Consider the following 18,042-nt stretch of genomic DNA (forward strand, 5'->3'; position numbering starts at 1 on the left):
CGCATTAAAACAGCTCGCTGGCCGCATTTGGCTCTTAGGCCGCATGTTTGAGGCCCTGATATAGAGGCATGGAGCCAATATCTCATATAGATTCAGTATCCTTTCTGGTGAAACAAGGCATAATACTGTGTCTCATTAGTATTACATAATATTAACTCCCCTGAGAATGAGTCTGTAGCCTTGAAGTACACTCGCTGCCATAAAGCTGTTACAACGGCAGTCCTCATGGTTGTATAGCAGTAGTACATTCCAAATGAAGTATAACCTCATTACAAAGGTTTTGTTAGGTGTTTTTTAACTTACACTACCAGGAATATTGTCGTAGATGTTGCCAGTCATAGCCAGAGGCAAACTCAGGCTTGACTCACTTTATAAGCTCTGTAGTTAAATACCCTGATGATCAAATGAACTCCAGGGAGATTCCTGTCGTGTTCTGAGGATTCCGTTTGGTAAAATGGAGCCAGTGTCAAAACAGCTTAAGGGTAGTACAGTACTGGGGAACAAACATCATGATGTATGGTCAGGGTAATGAGCTGGAATGCCTAGTCATTCTGAAAATTAAGTACATTAATACAATATCTCAGATCTCTAACTTATTTGAGAGGCAAGCAACTATAACCAGGTTATACTTCTCTATAAAGCTTTTCTGAAATATCTTATTTCTATTAAGTATAAATAATGGAATATTTCAGAAAAGCTTCATAAAGCATTAAATAAATGTTATGCTTAAATATAATCCAAAGCTACCCTTGTTGCAGAATATTCTTAAGTGTCCCACCATAAAATAAAAGCTCAGTTTCGGAGATATCTGATAATTGATTTGTTTAGTGGCATCAAGCCCATCAGCTCCTAAAAATGCTTGGTGAATGCTACAGTCTGATAAGTTGAAACCAATGACTGTATATATTAAAACACTCTATTAGTCTCGCCCCTTTTCCCCCATGTCATTAAAGGTGAGCCTCAGCTGCAAGGCAACAGCCAACTCCCTCTTCTCCTTTCCTTACCCTAAGGGACCTCCAGTCCCAGGAAGGCACCATTCGTAAACAAAGGCCCTGCTCCAATACTTTGAAAGGGCATCCTACCTTCCTCCCCTCAATGCAATCACTGATCAGACTGGGTGGGGGAGAGCTATTTAGAAAAACCTTGGCTTTCACCTACCCACTAGTGTTACACCAGTGATTACCTCAAGGAAAAGAGGAACGAAGGGTGCAATTTGAAAGTATTTGAACAGGGCCTAAGGTTGTCTTGGAGAGCTTGATCTCCAAGGATATGACAAATAGGATTCAACGGGAGAGGGGGAAAAAAACATTCAGGTGTGTATCTCCATCTAATTTCACTTTGCAACATGAAGCACAAGGAACAAGGGGCAATTGGATTGGATGCTTAAATAATTATCGAAAAACTCTAACACCAGTACATGCTTACAGTCAGAATAGATAAGTCTGCTCGCATGCTTCTCTGATTACTTTTGGAAGCTGAGAAATTATTGTGGGTCATTGTGAGATGAGAGGGAGGTTTTAGCCTGGGACAGTGCTAGGTGAGGAGGACCATGGCATCGCCAAGAGGAGCACTCATGGAGGTGCTCAGAGGCCAGTCAACTGAAGGACTGAAGCTCAGGTCCAACGTGGTCCGAGTCTTTGTCAGCTCCACATTTACAGGTGGGTGTATTTTCATAACGGCATGGGTTCAGTATTTTCATTGTAACACGGGCTCAGCCTCGCGTTATAACACAAGGCAAATACAGTTGCGGCCAAATATATTGGCACGCTTGCACGTAAATAATGTTCTATTCTAAAATAAGTTGAAATTGAAGAAAACCTTTGGTCCCCACACCTTATTGGATTTTCAACATTGCATAACTAATTTTATTTTGTTGTAAACGTAAAATAGAAAATAAAGACATGAAATGACAAAATGATTGGATCCCTGGAGCTAGTATTTGGTTGCACAGCCTTTGGCCAAGATAACTTCAGACAAACTCTTGTCAATGAGCTTGCTGCACCTTTCCACTGGCGATTTTGCCCACTTTTCAGCAGCAAACTGCTCAAATTCTTCTGTGATTCAGATCTGGCCAGTCCAGAACAGTCCAGCATCTCTTATTTGAACCATTCCTGCGTCTTTATTAATGTGTGCACCCTGGGGATGGTTCATTATGAAACACAGGACTGCTCTGGAGTGGCCATCGATGAGTCCAGATCAGAATGAGTATTTTTGTAATTATTGTTTTAACCTAAATGTATACAGGTTTTTCCTCATTGAGAACATCTCTTTTTCAAGAGAGACCTGGTCCAATAGCAGCAGGGGGAACAAAGCTTCAGACAAAACAACTTACATACCCTAACACAACATGAAACAAAACTATACACACTTACAGTACAACAATTACATATTACGTTAAAAAAACACAAATGTCTTGACTAAAAAACAGTTGTCCTAAAGTTAATTACACTCTTCTATGATATTCACATCGATGAAGTGTTTAAACTCCACCAACGAGACTAGATCTTCCATTTGTTTAATGTTCAGAAGAGAATTCCAGGACCTGAGTAACTAAAACTATTTCTACCACGACCTGTTCTAATTCTTGGTACTGTTAAAAGAAAATGAGAATGGGACTGTAATTTATATTTATTTAAAAAAAGAACAGAGATAAAATTGTATTTCACCCAATATGGCCTTATAAATCAGTGTATACCAGTGTTGAAGCCTACGCAAGGTCAATGACGAGCCAACAGCGCTGTAGAGATCACAATGATGTGTTAGACGTTTTTGATTTGTAATGAACCTAAGGGCCGCATGATATACTGAATCAGGTGCTCTCAGGGTAGTGGTTGAGGCCTATATATATATATATATATAAAACATCACTAAAATCTAAAACCGCCAGTAATGTACATAGTACCAGCTCCTTCCTGGCCTCCAGAGGAAAAACAACCCTTATGCCGGTAATAAAAACCTATTCTCAGCTTGAGCTTCCTTATCAAGTTCTCCACATGAACAGTGAAGCTTAGCTTGTCATCAACCCACACACCCAAATATTTGTACACTTTGACTTGCTCTATAGTATGCCCAGCCAATGTAGCAATGACATGATTAGTAACATGCCTGGCATTTTGTTTTACCTGAAACCAGAACCAGCTTTAAGTCATACAGATTCTGTTGTATGATGTTAAATGCTCTTTGGGCATTTTCAAAAGCTGAAGATAAACTACTACCACTTGAATAAAGATCAGTATCATCTGCATAAAAATGAACATCCGCTGTTTCAATATGATCCCCAATGTTGTTGATATGCAAAATGAACAACAGTAGGCCCAAAATAGAACCTTGCGGAACGCCTGAGCACAACTCTATGGACTCAGATTTACAACCATCCGCCATTACACATTGTGTACAATTTGATAGGTAATTTATAAACCAATCTAGACCATGACCAGTAATTCCACAACATTTTAACCTTTGCACTAACACAGCATGGTCCACAGTGTCAAATGCCTTCGACAAATCAGTAAAGACAGACAAACAATGTAACTTCTTGTCAAGAGCACAGTGGATGTCATTTAAAACCTTCAATGTTGCTGAATCAGTGCTGTGGCCAGACCTAAAGCCTGATTGCATTCCATTTAAGATGTTTTCTTGGAAGTAGGCCTTCAGCTGCCTACTAAGGACTCCAGTACCTTAGACAGTACAGACAATGTTGATATGGGTCGATAGTTGTCAAGTAGCGAAGGATCTCCACCTTCCAGGAGAGGCAGTACAAAAGCAGATTTCCATAACTTGGGGATTTCCTTAACGTCAAGCGTGAGGTTAAAAATACATGTTAAGGGGGAGTAATGATGCCTGCAGCTAGGTGTAGGAAGCAGGGGTCTAGATCATCAGGTCCAGGGGATTTTTTTTTCTATCAATTTATTTCAGGGCTTTACGCACTTCTGAAACAGAGAAGGATGAAAAGGAGAACCTGGTGAAGGAGTGCACAGGGGTGTCAGGTAAATCCATAAGGGGCTCAATTATACCTTTGACCTTTTCAAATAAACTGCCTGCATCTAGAAAATGCTGATTTTAAGGCTGTCGGAGTGGAGGTTCTCCCAGTTACAATCTGTGTGTCTACCAACAATTGTTTGGATAGCTGTGTATCTTTTTAGCACTCCAAACCATTCACTACTTGCCAACATTTGGATGGATTATTTAAATTATCCAAAGTAGATTTCAGGTAGTGGTCTGCTTTCAATTTACGGATCATAGCCACACCCATATTTCGAAGACGTATCACATCCATAACTTATGGTGAAGGCTGAAAACAGCAGTTGGAGGGTATCCCTCAAACATTAAAGAATTAAAGCACTTTGCTGCTGAAAGTGGGCAGATATGCAGTAGAAAGGTACAGCAAGCTCATTGGTAGCTCCAAAAAGCATTTGGTTGGCAGTTATTTAGGCCAAAGGCTGTGCAACCAAAGTCAAGCTCTGGAGTGCCAATAACTTTGTCCATGCATTTGTCTTTATTTTCTCAATTAAAACTTAAGTTTACAAAAATACAATTCGTTCTGCAATGTTGAAAATCCAATAAGATATGGAGACAGTTTTTTTCAATGGCAACTTATTTTAAAAGAAATAGGGAATTATTTAAGAAAAGTGCAAGGGTGCCAATATATTTGGCCACAACTGAATTTATCAGAGATGTGATTATTCCTTATTTAGCAGATGCTACATCATCACTACAACGGCCCAGCCATTGTATCTGTTTTGAAAGAATCATATCCCTAGTTTGTAGGGGTGCAACTTTGGTTTTAGAAGTTGGGAGGACATAACAACCTAACCGACCGTTCAGAGGCGTCCGCATGGTCCTGAAGCACACCGTTGCCTCGTTTTGTATCACATTCCAAGTAAACTGGGGGGGACAAAAATGCAATTTCAGAATGTGGGGCCCTGTCCCCAGTGAAAGTTGTGCCCCTGCTAATTTGTAATCTTTCAGTGAATAGCCTTGTGTTTAGTTTTGGGTAACACTGCAAACCTAGTGTGTTTTCTGACCTGATGTGACCGTTGGCAGATATGAGCAGTGAAAGGAATGCATTATTGGACAAAACCTATCCTGAACTTCAAGCTTTTTGTCACAGTCTGGGCTTAGTGTTTGAGGTGAGTAGCAGTACATTATGGACCGCCATCAGACACATGTCAATTAATTCTAATTTCATATGAATTCAGAGATCATTATTCGGAGAAGTGTGATATTAGTGTTGTTGGAGGAACTTTTGTATTTAGTTCTATATCCCTAAAGGTTGTGGATATGAGATGGGGTCTCCAGGATGCAATTGCTGTGGACCACATGACCACAGAACTGTGTCTTCGGGAAATCGAGGCTTGCAAGAAAGTATCCGTAGGACCAAGTTTCATTGTAAGTGTTGTTCAATACTGTTCCTCTAGCACAGGGGTCCAACTCCGATCCTGGAGAGCTACAGGCTTTTCTTCTAACCCATGACATGAAATAACTGTGGCCCAGACTGAAGACTGATCATTTGAAACCAGTATCCCATTTGTTCCACGTTGGTTCAATGTAATTCCATTGAAATGATGCGCAAACAATGCTGATTCAACCAGTGTGCCCAGTGGGATGTAAGTGCTGTCTGCTGTGCTGGATCAAAAACCTGCACACCTACTAGCTCGCCAGGACAGGAGTTGGAGAACCCTGCACAAATGTTAATTGGCTCTTCTTTTCCTTGAATTCAATGGTTCTTGAAATATATAATCCCAGCAGGGTGTTATGTGTTTTGATTTCATTTGATTCGACATGTCTCCTTGTTCTCAAGGCTCTGCTGGGGAACCGGTATGGCCACCGCCCTATCCCCCGTGTCCTCCCAGGAAAACAATTTGAGGTGCTGCTTTCCAAGCTACCACAGGACCAGGTGGGGCTTCTCCACCAATGGTTCAGGAAAGACAACAACGCCGTTCCGCCCGTCTACGTTCTTCAGCCAATCACAACTCTGTTGCCCCACTACAATGACCTTCAGCCTGAGAGAAGGCCGCTGCAAGATGACAGTGTCATTTCCTGGCGCTACACAGAGGCTCGATTATTGCAGCTCCTACGCACTGCGGCAGTGCAGGCTGAAGAAGACGGGGATATAACTGTTGAACAAAAACACCAGTTCTTCAAATCTGGTCAGAGCTTGCCAATGTCTTGGACCAGTCATGTTAGAATAGGAGCGAGCTAAAAACCTGTTATGTTCTGCCTTGTGATGTGTAGACAAGTGTTGCTAGATTGAGTCTTGGTGGCTTTCTAGTTACATTTCCACTTAAACTACTATTTATTCGCAATGACTTGGTAGCTTATTCGCTCATTAGCTGTAACTTATTGTAGAAAATCCACATTTTGTAGAACCAATCAACTCATTTTCTGGTGTTCTCCCTCCTCCATAGTGGCGGAGCATGAGATAGAAGAGGGTCTGCGAATGCCAGATGGGGACGAGAGTGAACCCTCCGCCATCCTCTTTGTGCGGGAGCTACCTCACTTGCGTAAGAAGGATGGCCCGAAGCGGCTGGCCCAGTACATGGATGTGACGGCTGATGGCCTGCTGGATACCGAGGCTCAGGACCTCCTCTCGGGTCTCAAGTCGCGTCTCTTCGCTGCCTCGCCGGGCATCCTCAACCTGCACAGTGTGGAGTTGTGCAAGGGAGCCATCGTGCCCAGCTGCAAGGAGCATGCCCAGTACCTGGAGAGCCTCTGCGAGCAACTCGTGTCCCAGACGAAGGCTCGCATTGCCAGGAGGGTTGGTGCTGGTTCACCAGTGGAGGCTGGTACAGAGAGGACCAATGGGGCAAGAGGAGGAGATGCAAGTCAGAGGAAGGGGGAAGAGGACAGAGGCTGGCTGCTCCAGGAGCTTAGTCACCACATGGCTTTGAGTGCCGGGAAGTGTTTGGGCGTGTTTCGTGGCAGGGAGGGGCTCCTTGGGAAGATCTGCCTAGCCATGTGGGAGCATACCAACACCCGCCACGCGCCCCTGGTGGTGCATGGGCCACCGGGTGTGGGCAAGACAACGCTGCTCTGCAAGCTGGCACAGGAGATGCGTGGCCTCCTGGACCCCAGGGCTGTGGTAGTGCTCAGGTTGCTGGGAACGTCGGCAGAGAGCTCCGACCTGGGCCGTGTCCTCCAGAGTGTCTGTTTCCAGATCTGCTCTGTGTTCAGTTTGCCACCTCCCACCCCGATAACAGCACACACGCGTGAGGACCTGGTGAGGTTTTTCCATGGCCTTCTAGCTGAGGTGTCGGAGCGAGGAGACACACTTCTTCTCATACTAGACTCCCTGGACCAATTGTCCTCGGCCACCCAGGGCCAGAAACTCCACTGGCTACCCAAAGACATCCCCCCCAATGTCCATTTGGTGATGTCCACCACAGATACAGGCTCTCCAGTTTTGGCTAACCTTCGGAGAACAGTCGAGGTTCCTGGAAATTTCTTTGAAGTAGAACCCCTATCATGTGACCAGGGTAGAGAGATCATGAATGCCTACATGAGGGAAGCGCAACGAAGCCTGACTCCAGAACAGTGTGAAGTGGTACTGTGTAGCTTTCAGCTGAGTGGAAATCCTCTGCATCTGAAGCTACTGCTGGACATGGCCAGGCGATGGGCGTCCTATACCCCCGTGACTGACCTGGCTCTGAGCAGCAGTGCACAGGAAGTGATGTCACAGCTACTCCAGGCCCTTGAGGAAAGGCATGGGAAGCAACTGGTCGGCGCAGCTTTGGGATATATCATTTCTGCTAGGTGAAGTGTTCGTGTACACACACAGATGCACAGTCCACAGAAGGCGTGTGAGGGGAGGACGGCTCATAATAGCTGGAATGGAGTGAATGGAATGGTATCAAACACATATGTTTGATGTGTTTGATTCCATTTATTTCCATTCCAGCCATTATTATGAGCCCGTCCTCCACAATTAAGATGCCACCAGCCACCTGTGACGCACATACACACACCCACACACACCTGGTGCATTAACCGACAATACAACATTGATATTTCAATCAATAGACTACTGGAATATCAAGCCAGAGTCATACGTTAACCTACAGACAATCCATATCACAAATTCCCAGATCAAAAGCTGCCGTATTTCTCCCCCTTATCAAAGGCTCATACATTCGGGTTTGAAATTAAAATCCATCCTTCTATTCATAATGATTTCTTTTCCAAATGATTATTACTCATTCTGTTCTCCAGGGGTAGTCTATCAGAGGCAGAGCTGCGTGATATCTTGTCCCTTGATAACAATGTCCTGGCTGAAGTCTACCAGTACTGGCTTCCCCCCAACCACTCCCTCATCCGCCTCCCCCCTCTACTGTGGGTGCGCCTCAGGCACGACTTGGGAGAACTCCTTGTGGAGGGACAGGCCAATGGCGTCACGGTGCTCGGCTTCCACCACAAGTAAAGATCCTCTCTATATATCTCAGCCAAACAGGTTTAGGGGCTGGTGTTCCAAACCCAGATTAAGCCAATGTTTTTGGCTAAAAATCTATTTTAATAATGTAGATTTTCCATTGAGCATGCTTCCAGTCCAGTCGTAGGCCTAATCCATGTCCGGGAAACCGGCCAATACTTCTTGTATTGATCTACTTATGGCAGAACTTCCAATCCTGTACTTTGTCTGTGTAATTTAATATGGTAATAGGCTGTTGACCGAAACTGTGCGAGAGAGGTACCAGAGGTCAGAGCAGCAGGCTGACAGACACAGGGTCCTTGCTGAGTACTTCTTGGGTAGCTGGAGCCAAGGCCGATTCAAAGCTGTCCTCCTACCTCCACTGACGACCACATTGGACGCTGACCGCAAGGTAACAGAATGATGGGATTTCAGTTCAGTTCCTACGATGACATAGAATAGCACCTCAAAGAACCCTTAGATGTGTTTTCAATAATAATTGGTGTACTCCTCTTGTCATTACAGTGTAAAATACAAGGGTCAACTCAGATAGTCCTTGTAGCCATTTTGTTAGCTTTTTAGCAGCCTTATTGCTTGGGGGATAGAAGCTGTTCAGGAGCCTGTTGGTGTCAGACTTGATGCACTGGTACCGCTTGCCATGCGGAAGCAGAGAGAACAGTCTATGGCTTGAGTGGCTGGAATCATTAACAATTTTTCTGACCTTCCTTTTACACCGCCTGATATAGAGGTCCAGGATGGCAGGGAGCTCGGCCCCAGTGATGTACTGGGCTGTCCGCACCACCCTCTGTCGCGCCATGCGAACAAGGCCATAGCACCTTAACAGAGTGCCGGCCATGATTTGCAAACCAAGTGCAAACTGATTTTACAGGTAGAATCGCGCGAAAATGTCTGCAGTCAGACGTCCAGCAAGCTGGACAACTAAAACGGACTTCACCGAACAAACGGCAGATGACCGGTAGATCAATACAAAAAAAAATATCACAGTAAATAAGAACTGAAGCTAAGGAAGAAAAATTGATAGAGACGCACAAGAGGACATGTTTTCCACTTAATGAAATGGACGGCGCTTTTGATACCACCGTGAAGCTAACCGGACGTGTTTCCATAGTGAAAATGTTTCCGCGGGTTAGTTGTGTCGTGTTGAATCATTAACGTACACCTGTCTACTCTCTCCCCTGGCATGTTGCCAAGGTGCCCCCTCAGCCCCTGTGGTTCGCTGAAGGAGTGGCAAATGTCAAGAAGCTGCAGGAGCTGCCCTACCACCTCCTCCACGCAGGCCTCTGGGAGGAGCTGCGCCAGGAGGTCATTGGTAAGGCCACATGCCCCAAGGGAGTGCAAAAGTCAATGGTGGGAAGAGCCAATACTGGCAGACAGACTTGGCTGATTTGAATTCTCTTATTGTTGATGTCAGCAAGTTGTCTTACTGTGTATGATGATGTCATATTACGAAGTCTACCTTTAAGCTGCGACTCTTTGCCCCACAGGCAGTAGTGAGTGGCTGTACTGTAAGACTCTGACCTGTGGCGTGGCCAGTGTCATTGAGGACCTGACCCTCTGCACCGAGCTCATGGACTGCCCCGAGACTCAACTGATCCGAGACACTTTCATTCTCCTCAAGCCCACCCTGGACTTTCTAGATGGACAGATGGGTCAGATGGGTCAGGGGGGGTGGTATCGTAGACGAGTGCTACATGTTCAGTTAATGCATGTTCTGTTGGGTTTAAATCTGCCCGGTTTCAGATAAAGTAGCTGGATCACTATTTCACAGATTTACGAGCAATGCAACAACAACAAAAAATTCCTAGATCAAAAGAGAACGAGTGCTAACTGTAGGGTAGGTTATTGATGATTCTAGTCCCTCTGGCTTGGAACCAGAAACATTGACATTATACTTGGATGGGTGAGTGGTTGGGTGATACTGTATCAGGAGAGCCTTCTCTTCACACTGTCTCACCAAACATCTCACTCCGTTCTAATGCTATGTTTCCTCTCCAAAGACCCCTCCCTCTTCTACACAGAGGTCTTGGCCAGGCTCCACTCCTTCGCTGAGATGTACCCTTCACTGATAGGACAACTCTGCTGCCAATGTCACGACTGGCTCTCGTGCTGTCCTGACCCCATCCTGGTCCCCAAGTGCACCTTCCTCCAGCCTCCAGGGGGAGCGCTAAAGACAACGCTTGCTGGTTTCCAGAAAGGTTTGTACACATAGTGTAGAATATGCCTGTTCATTGCAATTGAGCCCAGGAGTAGGATGACGAAGCCACCAGATGCTGATCTAAGGTCAGTCTGTATTTCACATCTCCAATGGTTAAAGTTAGGATATGGGATGGGTAAGCTGATCTTACGTCTATGCTTAAGGGCAACTTCTTGTCTGTCTGTCTGAAGGGGTCACAGCTCTGGATGTTTGCCCAGAGAGAGGGCTCCTGCTGGCAGGCTCAGAGGACGGGATGGTGATTGCCTGGGACCTCAATGATCTAGAGGTCATCCAAACCTTAGTGGGACACACAGGTGAGGGCGAGTGTGTGTGTGTGTGTGTGTGCACATGTGTGTATTTCTAAGGAAAGGTATTTGAGTTTGTAATTAATCACTGTCAAGCGTATTCACATTCTGCTTATTCTTGCAAATTCTTTCTCTGTGTGTCTACTTATTTATGCTCTTCAGCTAAGGTGCTATCAGTGAGAGTGATTGCCAGCGGCGCTCACTGTCTCTCATTGGCTGCTGACGGCACTCTGAGGAGGTGGAGCCTGCTGAGTGGCAGGCAGCTGTACTGTACCCAGGAGGCGGTGTCCATTAACTCCTTACCTTCCACCACACACATCCATGTGTCCGAGGAGAGGGCGCTTATCTTCACCCACTCTGGAGGCCAAGTATGACATACATGTGAAGGGGTTAATTGTGTTTCTATCAAATACATTTTCTTTGAGGAATTTTCCTTCAAATGCATCTTTTCAATCATTCTGTTTCCAACCTTTTTTTATATTTACAGTATGTACTCCCCAAAAATATTATCATCTGCCATTTAACCAAAGTAACGCTTCTGCTTTACCTGCAGGTGAAAGTATGGCATCTTAACACAACAGAACTACTCTTCCAAGTCAAAGATACCGGTGTCTCCATTATTCTTGGGTTATTGAACGGAATGGTCGTCTCCCTCTCAGACGGAGGACTTGTCACATTTTCCCACCCATCCGCCGAGGAGAAGACAGCGCAGATACATTTGGAAAACTCTTCACATAGTTTGACCCTGACGGCAACCCTTACACTGCAAAAACATGGCCGACTACTTATAGCATCAAAGGAGGGCTTCCTCTATCAGGTACAGATTGTCGAAACATGTCCTGGAGGAGGATGATTCAATTTCCTATAGCTAGATAAACTATATTTCTGATTGTAATGGCATAATTGGTTTCTCATCGCATTCTGTTCGACCATCTGTCATTTGTAGGTTTCCAGCACTGTACAGGGCAGACAGTCACAGTGGACTCTGAGACAGACAGTCACAGCGCTTCCAGTCTGTGCAACCTTCCTCTCTGCCTCAGATGACGAAGGGATACTTTTGGCAGGTAGCATTACTACAGTACAGGAGGACCTTAGTGTCAATGCCATTCATGGGGTTCCTCCTATGTAGCCTACCTTTGTGTCTCTATGGTTCAGCAGGTTGGAGTAGAGTTTCATTCCCATATGGGCCACATACAGTGCATTCGGTAAGTATTCAGACTACTTTACTTTTTCCACATTTTGATACAATAAAGCCTTATTCTAAAATGGATTTAAATAGTTTTTTCCCCCTCATCAATCTACACACAATACCCCATAATGACAAAACAAAAATAGTTTTTTTGAAATGTTTGAAAATGTGTGGCTGTGTGCTTAGGGTCGTTGTCTTGTTGGAAGGTTTCAATCTTGGTTTCATCAGACAAGAGAATCTTGTTTCTCGTGGTCAGTGTCCTTTAGGTGCCTTTTGGCAAACGTGCCTTTTACTGAGGAGTGGCTTCCATCTGGCCACTCTACCATAAAGGCCTGATTGGTGGAGTGTTGCAGAGATGGTTGTTCTTCTGAAAGGTTCTCACATTTCCACAGAGGAACTCAGGAGCCCTTTCAGAGTGACCATCGGGTTCTTGGTCATCTCACTGACCAAGGCCCTTCTCCCCCGATTGCTCAGCTTGGCCAGGTGGTCAGCTCTAGGAAGAATCTTGGTGGTTCCAAACTTTTTCCATTTAAGAATGATGGAGGCCACTGTGTTCTTGGGGACCTTCAATTCTGCAGAAATGTTTGGGTACCCTTCCCCAGATCTGCACCTTGACACAACCCTGTCTCGGAGCTCTACGGACAATTCCTTCGACCTCATGGCTTGGTTTTTGCTCTGACATGCACTGTCAGCTGTGGGACCTTATATAGACAGGTGTGTGCCTTTCCAAATCATGTCCAATCAATTGAATTTACCACAGGTGGACTCCAATCAAGTTGTAGAAACATCTCAAGGATGAACAATAGAAACAGGATGCACCTGAGATCAAATCGAGTCTCATAGCAAAGGGTCTGAATACTTATGTAAATAAGGTATTTCTGCTTTTTTATAAATTAGCAAAAATGTCTAAAAACCTGTTTTTGCTTTGTCATTATGGGGTATTGTGTGTAGATTGATGAGGAAAAAAACATATTTCATCCATTCTAAAATAAGGCTGTAACGTAACAAAATGTGGAAAAGGTCCAGGGGTTTGAATACTTTACGAATGCACTGTATAGCCTGGTCCTAGATCAGTTCATGCTGTCTTGCTGACTTCTTGACTATGGGAATTAGCAAGACAGCACAAACAGATCTGGGACCAGGCTAGGCCACATATACTGAATGTGCTAACTGTAAAAGTGTCTGGCAAATGACTATTATATACAGTAATATTCATATCATTACAGGCTGTGAGAGGACACTGGTCCTTTTCCATAGAGAGTCAGACTGTGTCCAGAGCTTCCTGGATCTGCACCATGAGGACACGGTGTTGTGTGCCTGTGTGTCGAGCGACAGCAGAGTGGTCGTCTCGGGCTCTGAGGACCACACAATACGGGTCAGTATTGGTTTATTGGTACCCATGAAAATGATGCACTTGTATAAAACTTGTTTCTAGACTGTAATGTAGTTATTGATTATTATTGATAATAGATGGCAGTGATATAGATGGCAATATTGATGATATAGATGGCAAGTCACAAACTGGGCTTATTCAAAGAAGTCACTTGTTCACAATGATGAACTTTGAACCAAATGTCTTAGCTTGATCCCAGATCTGTTTGTGCGTTTTTGCCAACTGCTATGGTCATTGGTATAGTGAAACATCCCTAGATAATGTGGCCTTGTGAAATCCTAAGTTTCTAAATTGTGCCCCAAATATACACTGAGTATATTGAGTTGCACTGCCAATGCTTCCCATAGTTGTGTCAAGTTAGCTGGATGTCCTTTGGGCGGTGGATCATTCTTGATAAACACGGGAAACTGTTGAGCGTGAAAAACACAGCAGCGTTGCAGTTCTTGACACAAACCGGTGCGCCTGGCACCTACTATTTGGCAAGACAGCACAAACAGATCTGGGACCGGGCTAACATTGATCCGCTCTGCTTTTTACAGGTGTGGTCTATAACCACGGGAAACCTCCTTGACTATTTCCTTGGCATGGATGCCCCTGTCACCACTCTGGGTCTGTATGAGGGCACTGTCGTCTCAGCCTCCTCCTCAGCATACTACCTGAAGCTGTGGCATCTGCCCTCACCCAACGACCCTCAGCAGAGACCCAAAGGCTGCATTCCAGCCGGATGCCCTCAGGTTGCCCTCACTAAAGATGGCGACACGGTGTACTATGTTAGAAACGTAGGCCAGAAAGAAGTGATTACATGGAATTGTCACACAGGTAAAAATGCATATGTGCACCTTATGTTTGGGTGAAAAATATGAACTATGTGAAAATTGTCAAGCAAAAGTTCATAGGGATATATTTATCATAGAGAAAGAATAAGAAATAATGTTACAAATGTGAGTGTATAATGTGAACCTAGAGGGGCTAACAGACATGTCTCATGGTATGTTTTCAATATCCACATGCAACATGGAGAATAATTGCTTGCATTTGACAATGGGGGTCTGTTAAAGAGAATCTCTCTCCTGTTTGTCTCAGGCTCTTCCACTGACACCATGGCCGTCTCTGCTGAGGTGTGCTGCCTAGAGCTGGCCCAGCACAAGAAACTCCTCTTCTGTGGCCTCACGACTGGCACGGTCCTCATCTACCCCCTAGCCTTCCCCAAAGAGACCCTGTGCATCCCACCTCCTGAGAACCTGCCCACGGTGCGCTGCATGGCCATCGGCGGCCAGGAGAAGCACATGGCCGTGGCCTACGAGGACTCAGTGTGTCTGTTCGAGATCACGACCAGGGACAGTTTCCCCAGCGTGGAGGGGCCCTCCGCGAGGTTTGCCCTCTCCCTGCTCCACTCGCCCGTCTCCTCCATGGCCCTGCTCCCAGACTGTAGGCTGCTGTACGGGACAGCTTGCGGGGAGGTCTGTAGCATGATTGGCCTACGTTACCCATAATGCTCTGTAGGCCGTCAAGATATTTGGTTTTAACTTAGTAAAGATGTTGCTGAAGCTAACATTGTGTCCTGTCTCCTTATTTAATATAAGGTCACCATGTACGACTTCAAGTCCGCCTCAACTGCCACCCTGGATAGCCACCGCAGCAGGGTCAACTGCGTGACGACCAGCAACTGGGGGACGCACGCCCTAGTGGGCTCAGAGGACGCCGTGCAGAGGCTGTGGGGGCTGACCCCCCTGGTGCTGGATCACACCATGGAGTACAAGGTCAGAGGTTAAAGGTCAACGGTCTAGTCAGGGGGAATCTATTTTTCAGACACACCTCAGGTTGACTCATTGACATAAATGTGTTTGTACCTTTTGAAATACAGGGGTTCTTGTTTGAAGGGGTTCTCTGTGCAGCGTTCTCTGAGAGTGACAAGCACGTCTTCACTGGATCACAGGATAGAACTATTAAAGTCTGGGATGTTGCTAGTGGTATGTGCTCACAACATTTCTCTATTTGAGTTTTTTTGAGAATTTTACATTGTTTGTTTACTACTATTAGGAATACATTTTGCTCGCTACTATTTCTAACCATATATCAAACCCATATTGGTATACACAAATGAACACTAAATATTATGTATCCTTTTTTTGTCCCAGGGAGTCTGTTATTCGTCCAGTACGTCTACGCTCCTGTCACCAAAATGTTGACCTACAGGAATGGCTTCGTGGCAATCTCCCAGCTGGGCTACGTCATCAAGGAAGGCTTCCGCTGTCCGGATGACGTCTGTCCGGAATACAACCCACTCCGGAACGTCAACGCACAGTACAGGGTCACATCCCGGCAGAAGAGTGCAGACAGCCCTCACAGCGTCATCACAGAGATCCCTGAGTACAATCCTGCTCAGTTTAACTTCATGGCCCTGATGCTCAAGAGCAAACCCTCTCACTCATGCCAACTGTTGTAAGGAAACTGACATAACATAACAGACATAGTGTCAATTGTAGAGATCTAGCGTCATATAAGGTTCTAAGGTGTGCTGCTACTGTATACAGTAAGTTGAGTTCAGTTTCCCACACTGAATTATATGAAAATAGGGGCTATGTCTGTCAGCTCAATTCACTTGCTTTAAATCAGCTATGCACATTACTTATTATAAAACATTCTGTGAAATGTAGGAATTTGTATTAGCACATGTTCATCACATGGCACGTAGAGATGACAAATATACAAACTGTTACAAAATGCAGTGATTATGTGTAAAAGCATCAATATACAGAACATTTAAGGGCTAGTTGCTGTACAAAGCACACATATACACCGAGTGTACAAAACATTAGGAACACCTGCTCCTTCCATGACATAGACTGACCAGGTTAATCCAGGTTTAAGCTGTGATTCCTTATTGATGTCACGGTTGTTGTAAGAGACGGACCAAGGCGCAGCGTTTGTTGAGTTCCACATATTTATTTAAAGTGAAACTACTTCAACCAAAACAATAAACAAGCAACACTACGTGGTGAAACAAGCACCAACATAAACAATATCCCACAAACACAGGTTGGAAAAATGGCTACCTAAATATGATCCCCAATTAGAGTCAACGATTACCAGCTGAACATAGAAATATTGAACTAGAACACCCCCTAGTCACGTCCTGACCTACTACACCATAGAGAACCAAGGGCTCTCTATGGTCAGGGCTTGACACTTGTTAAATCCACTTGTCATGGAAATTACCACCAGGGACTCAGTCAAACATTAAATTACTCATTCTTTATTATCAGCAAGCTGGAGAGGTTCCAACCAACTTAATGCACCATAGTACACGTTGGTCGGGAGATCTGCCGGGGCAGTCCCGTTAGTTCTCTATTAGTTATATTTGCATGATTTAGCTTATTCATAATTAATTCATCATTAACGTTTAGTTCATGCATGTGACCGACCAATACCTCACAAGGCTTCTTCTCACCAAGCTAAGACCTTGAAACTGAGATACCCCTTTCGATTCTCAAAGCAATGTTCTGGGCATACTGCCAAATTGCTTATACTGATTGTGAGGATACCTCCCAGGCACGATCAATCAGTCAAATTGGTTCTTAGAAAAGCACAAACCATAAAATGTTCCTTCACACACTTAAATCAGTGTAGATGAAGGGGAGGAGAGAGGTTATATAAGGATTTTTAAGCCTTGAGACAATTGAGACATGGATTGTGTATGTGTGCCATTGAGGGTGAATGGGCAAGACAAAAGATTGTCTTGCCTTTGAACGGGGTATGGTAGTAGGTGCCAAGCTCACTTGTGTGAGGGTGTCAAGAACTGCAACGTTGCTGGTTTTTTCATGCTCAACCGTTTCCTGTGTGTATCGAGAATGGTCCACCGCCCAAAGGACATCCAGCCAACTTGACACAACTGTGGGAAGCATTGGAGTCAACATGGGCCAGCATCCCTGTGGAATGCTTTCGACACCTTGTAGAGTCCATGCCCCGACAAATTGAGGATGTTCTGAGGTCAAAAGGGGGTGTCTCTCAATATTAGGAAGGTGTTCCTAATGTTTTGTACACTCTGTGTAGAAAAGTTCATATATTGTAGAATGCTAAAATAAAATAATCTGACATTTCCTGATGTTGGAAATCATATATTTAATAGTTAACTTCTATGGGCTAGGTGGGACGTTTGCGTCCCACCCTAGTCAACAGCCAGTGGAATCGCGTGGCGCAAAATACAAATACCTCAAAAATGCTATAACTTCAATTTCTCAAACATATGACTATTTTACACCATTTTAAAGACAAGACTCTCGTTAATCTAACCACATTGTCCGATTTCAAAAAGGCTTTACAGCGAAAGCAAAACATTAGATTATGTCAGGAGAGTACCCTGCCAAAAATAATCACACAGCCATTTTCAAAGCAAGCATATATGTCACAAAAACCAAAACCACAGCTAAATGCAGCACTAACCTTTGATGATCTTCATCAGATGACACTCCTAGGACATTATGTTATACAATACATGCATGTTTTGTTCAATCAAGTTCATATTTATATCAAAAA

General features: G+C 44.6%; 1 protein-coding gene across 1 annotated transcript; it reads left to right on the forward strand.

Moving 5' to 3' along the window:
- The first annotated feature begins 6,202 nt into the window (after positions 1 to 6,202).
- nwd1 (NACHT and WD repeat domain containing 1) lies at positions 6,203 to 17,798 on the forward strand. Its single transcript, XM_082956586.1, has 16 exons — positions 6,203 to 7,752; positions 8,209 to 8,412; positions 8,657 to 8,816; positions 9,617 to 9,734; positions 9,910 to 10,074; positions 10,423 to 10,620; positions 10,811 to 10,933; positions 11,087 to 11,292; positions 11,478 to 11,741; positions 11,871 to 11,988; positions 13,340 to 13,488; positions 14,046 to 14,325; positions 14,590 to 14,966; positions 15,090 to 15,266; positions 15,371 to 15,476; positions 15,645 to 17,798. The coding sequence occupies exons 1-16, from the start codon at positions 6,440 to 6,442 to the stop codon at positions 15,950 to 15,952; spliced, it is 4,266 nt and encodes a 1,421-aa protein (XP_082812712.1). The 5' UTR covers positions 6,203 to 6,439; the 3' UTR covers positions 15,953 to 17,798.
- Positions 17,799 to 18,042: the final 244 nt, after the last annotated feature.

The sequence above is a fragment of the Salmo salar genome, chromosome 10, assembly GCF_965601325.2.
Source record: "Salmo salar chromosome 10, fSalSal1, whole genome shotgun sequence".
In the NCBI taxonomy this organism is placed as follows: domain Eukaryota; kingdom Metazoa; phylum Chordata; class Actinopteri; order Salmoniformes; family Salmonidae; genus Salmo; species Salmo salar.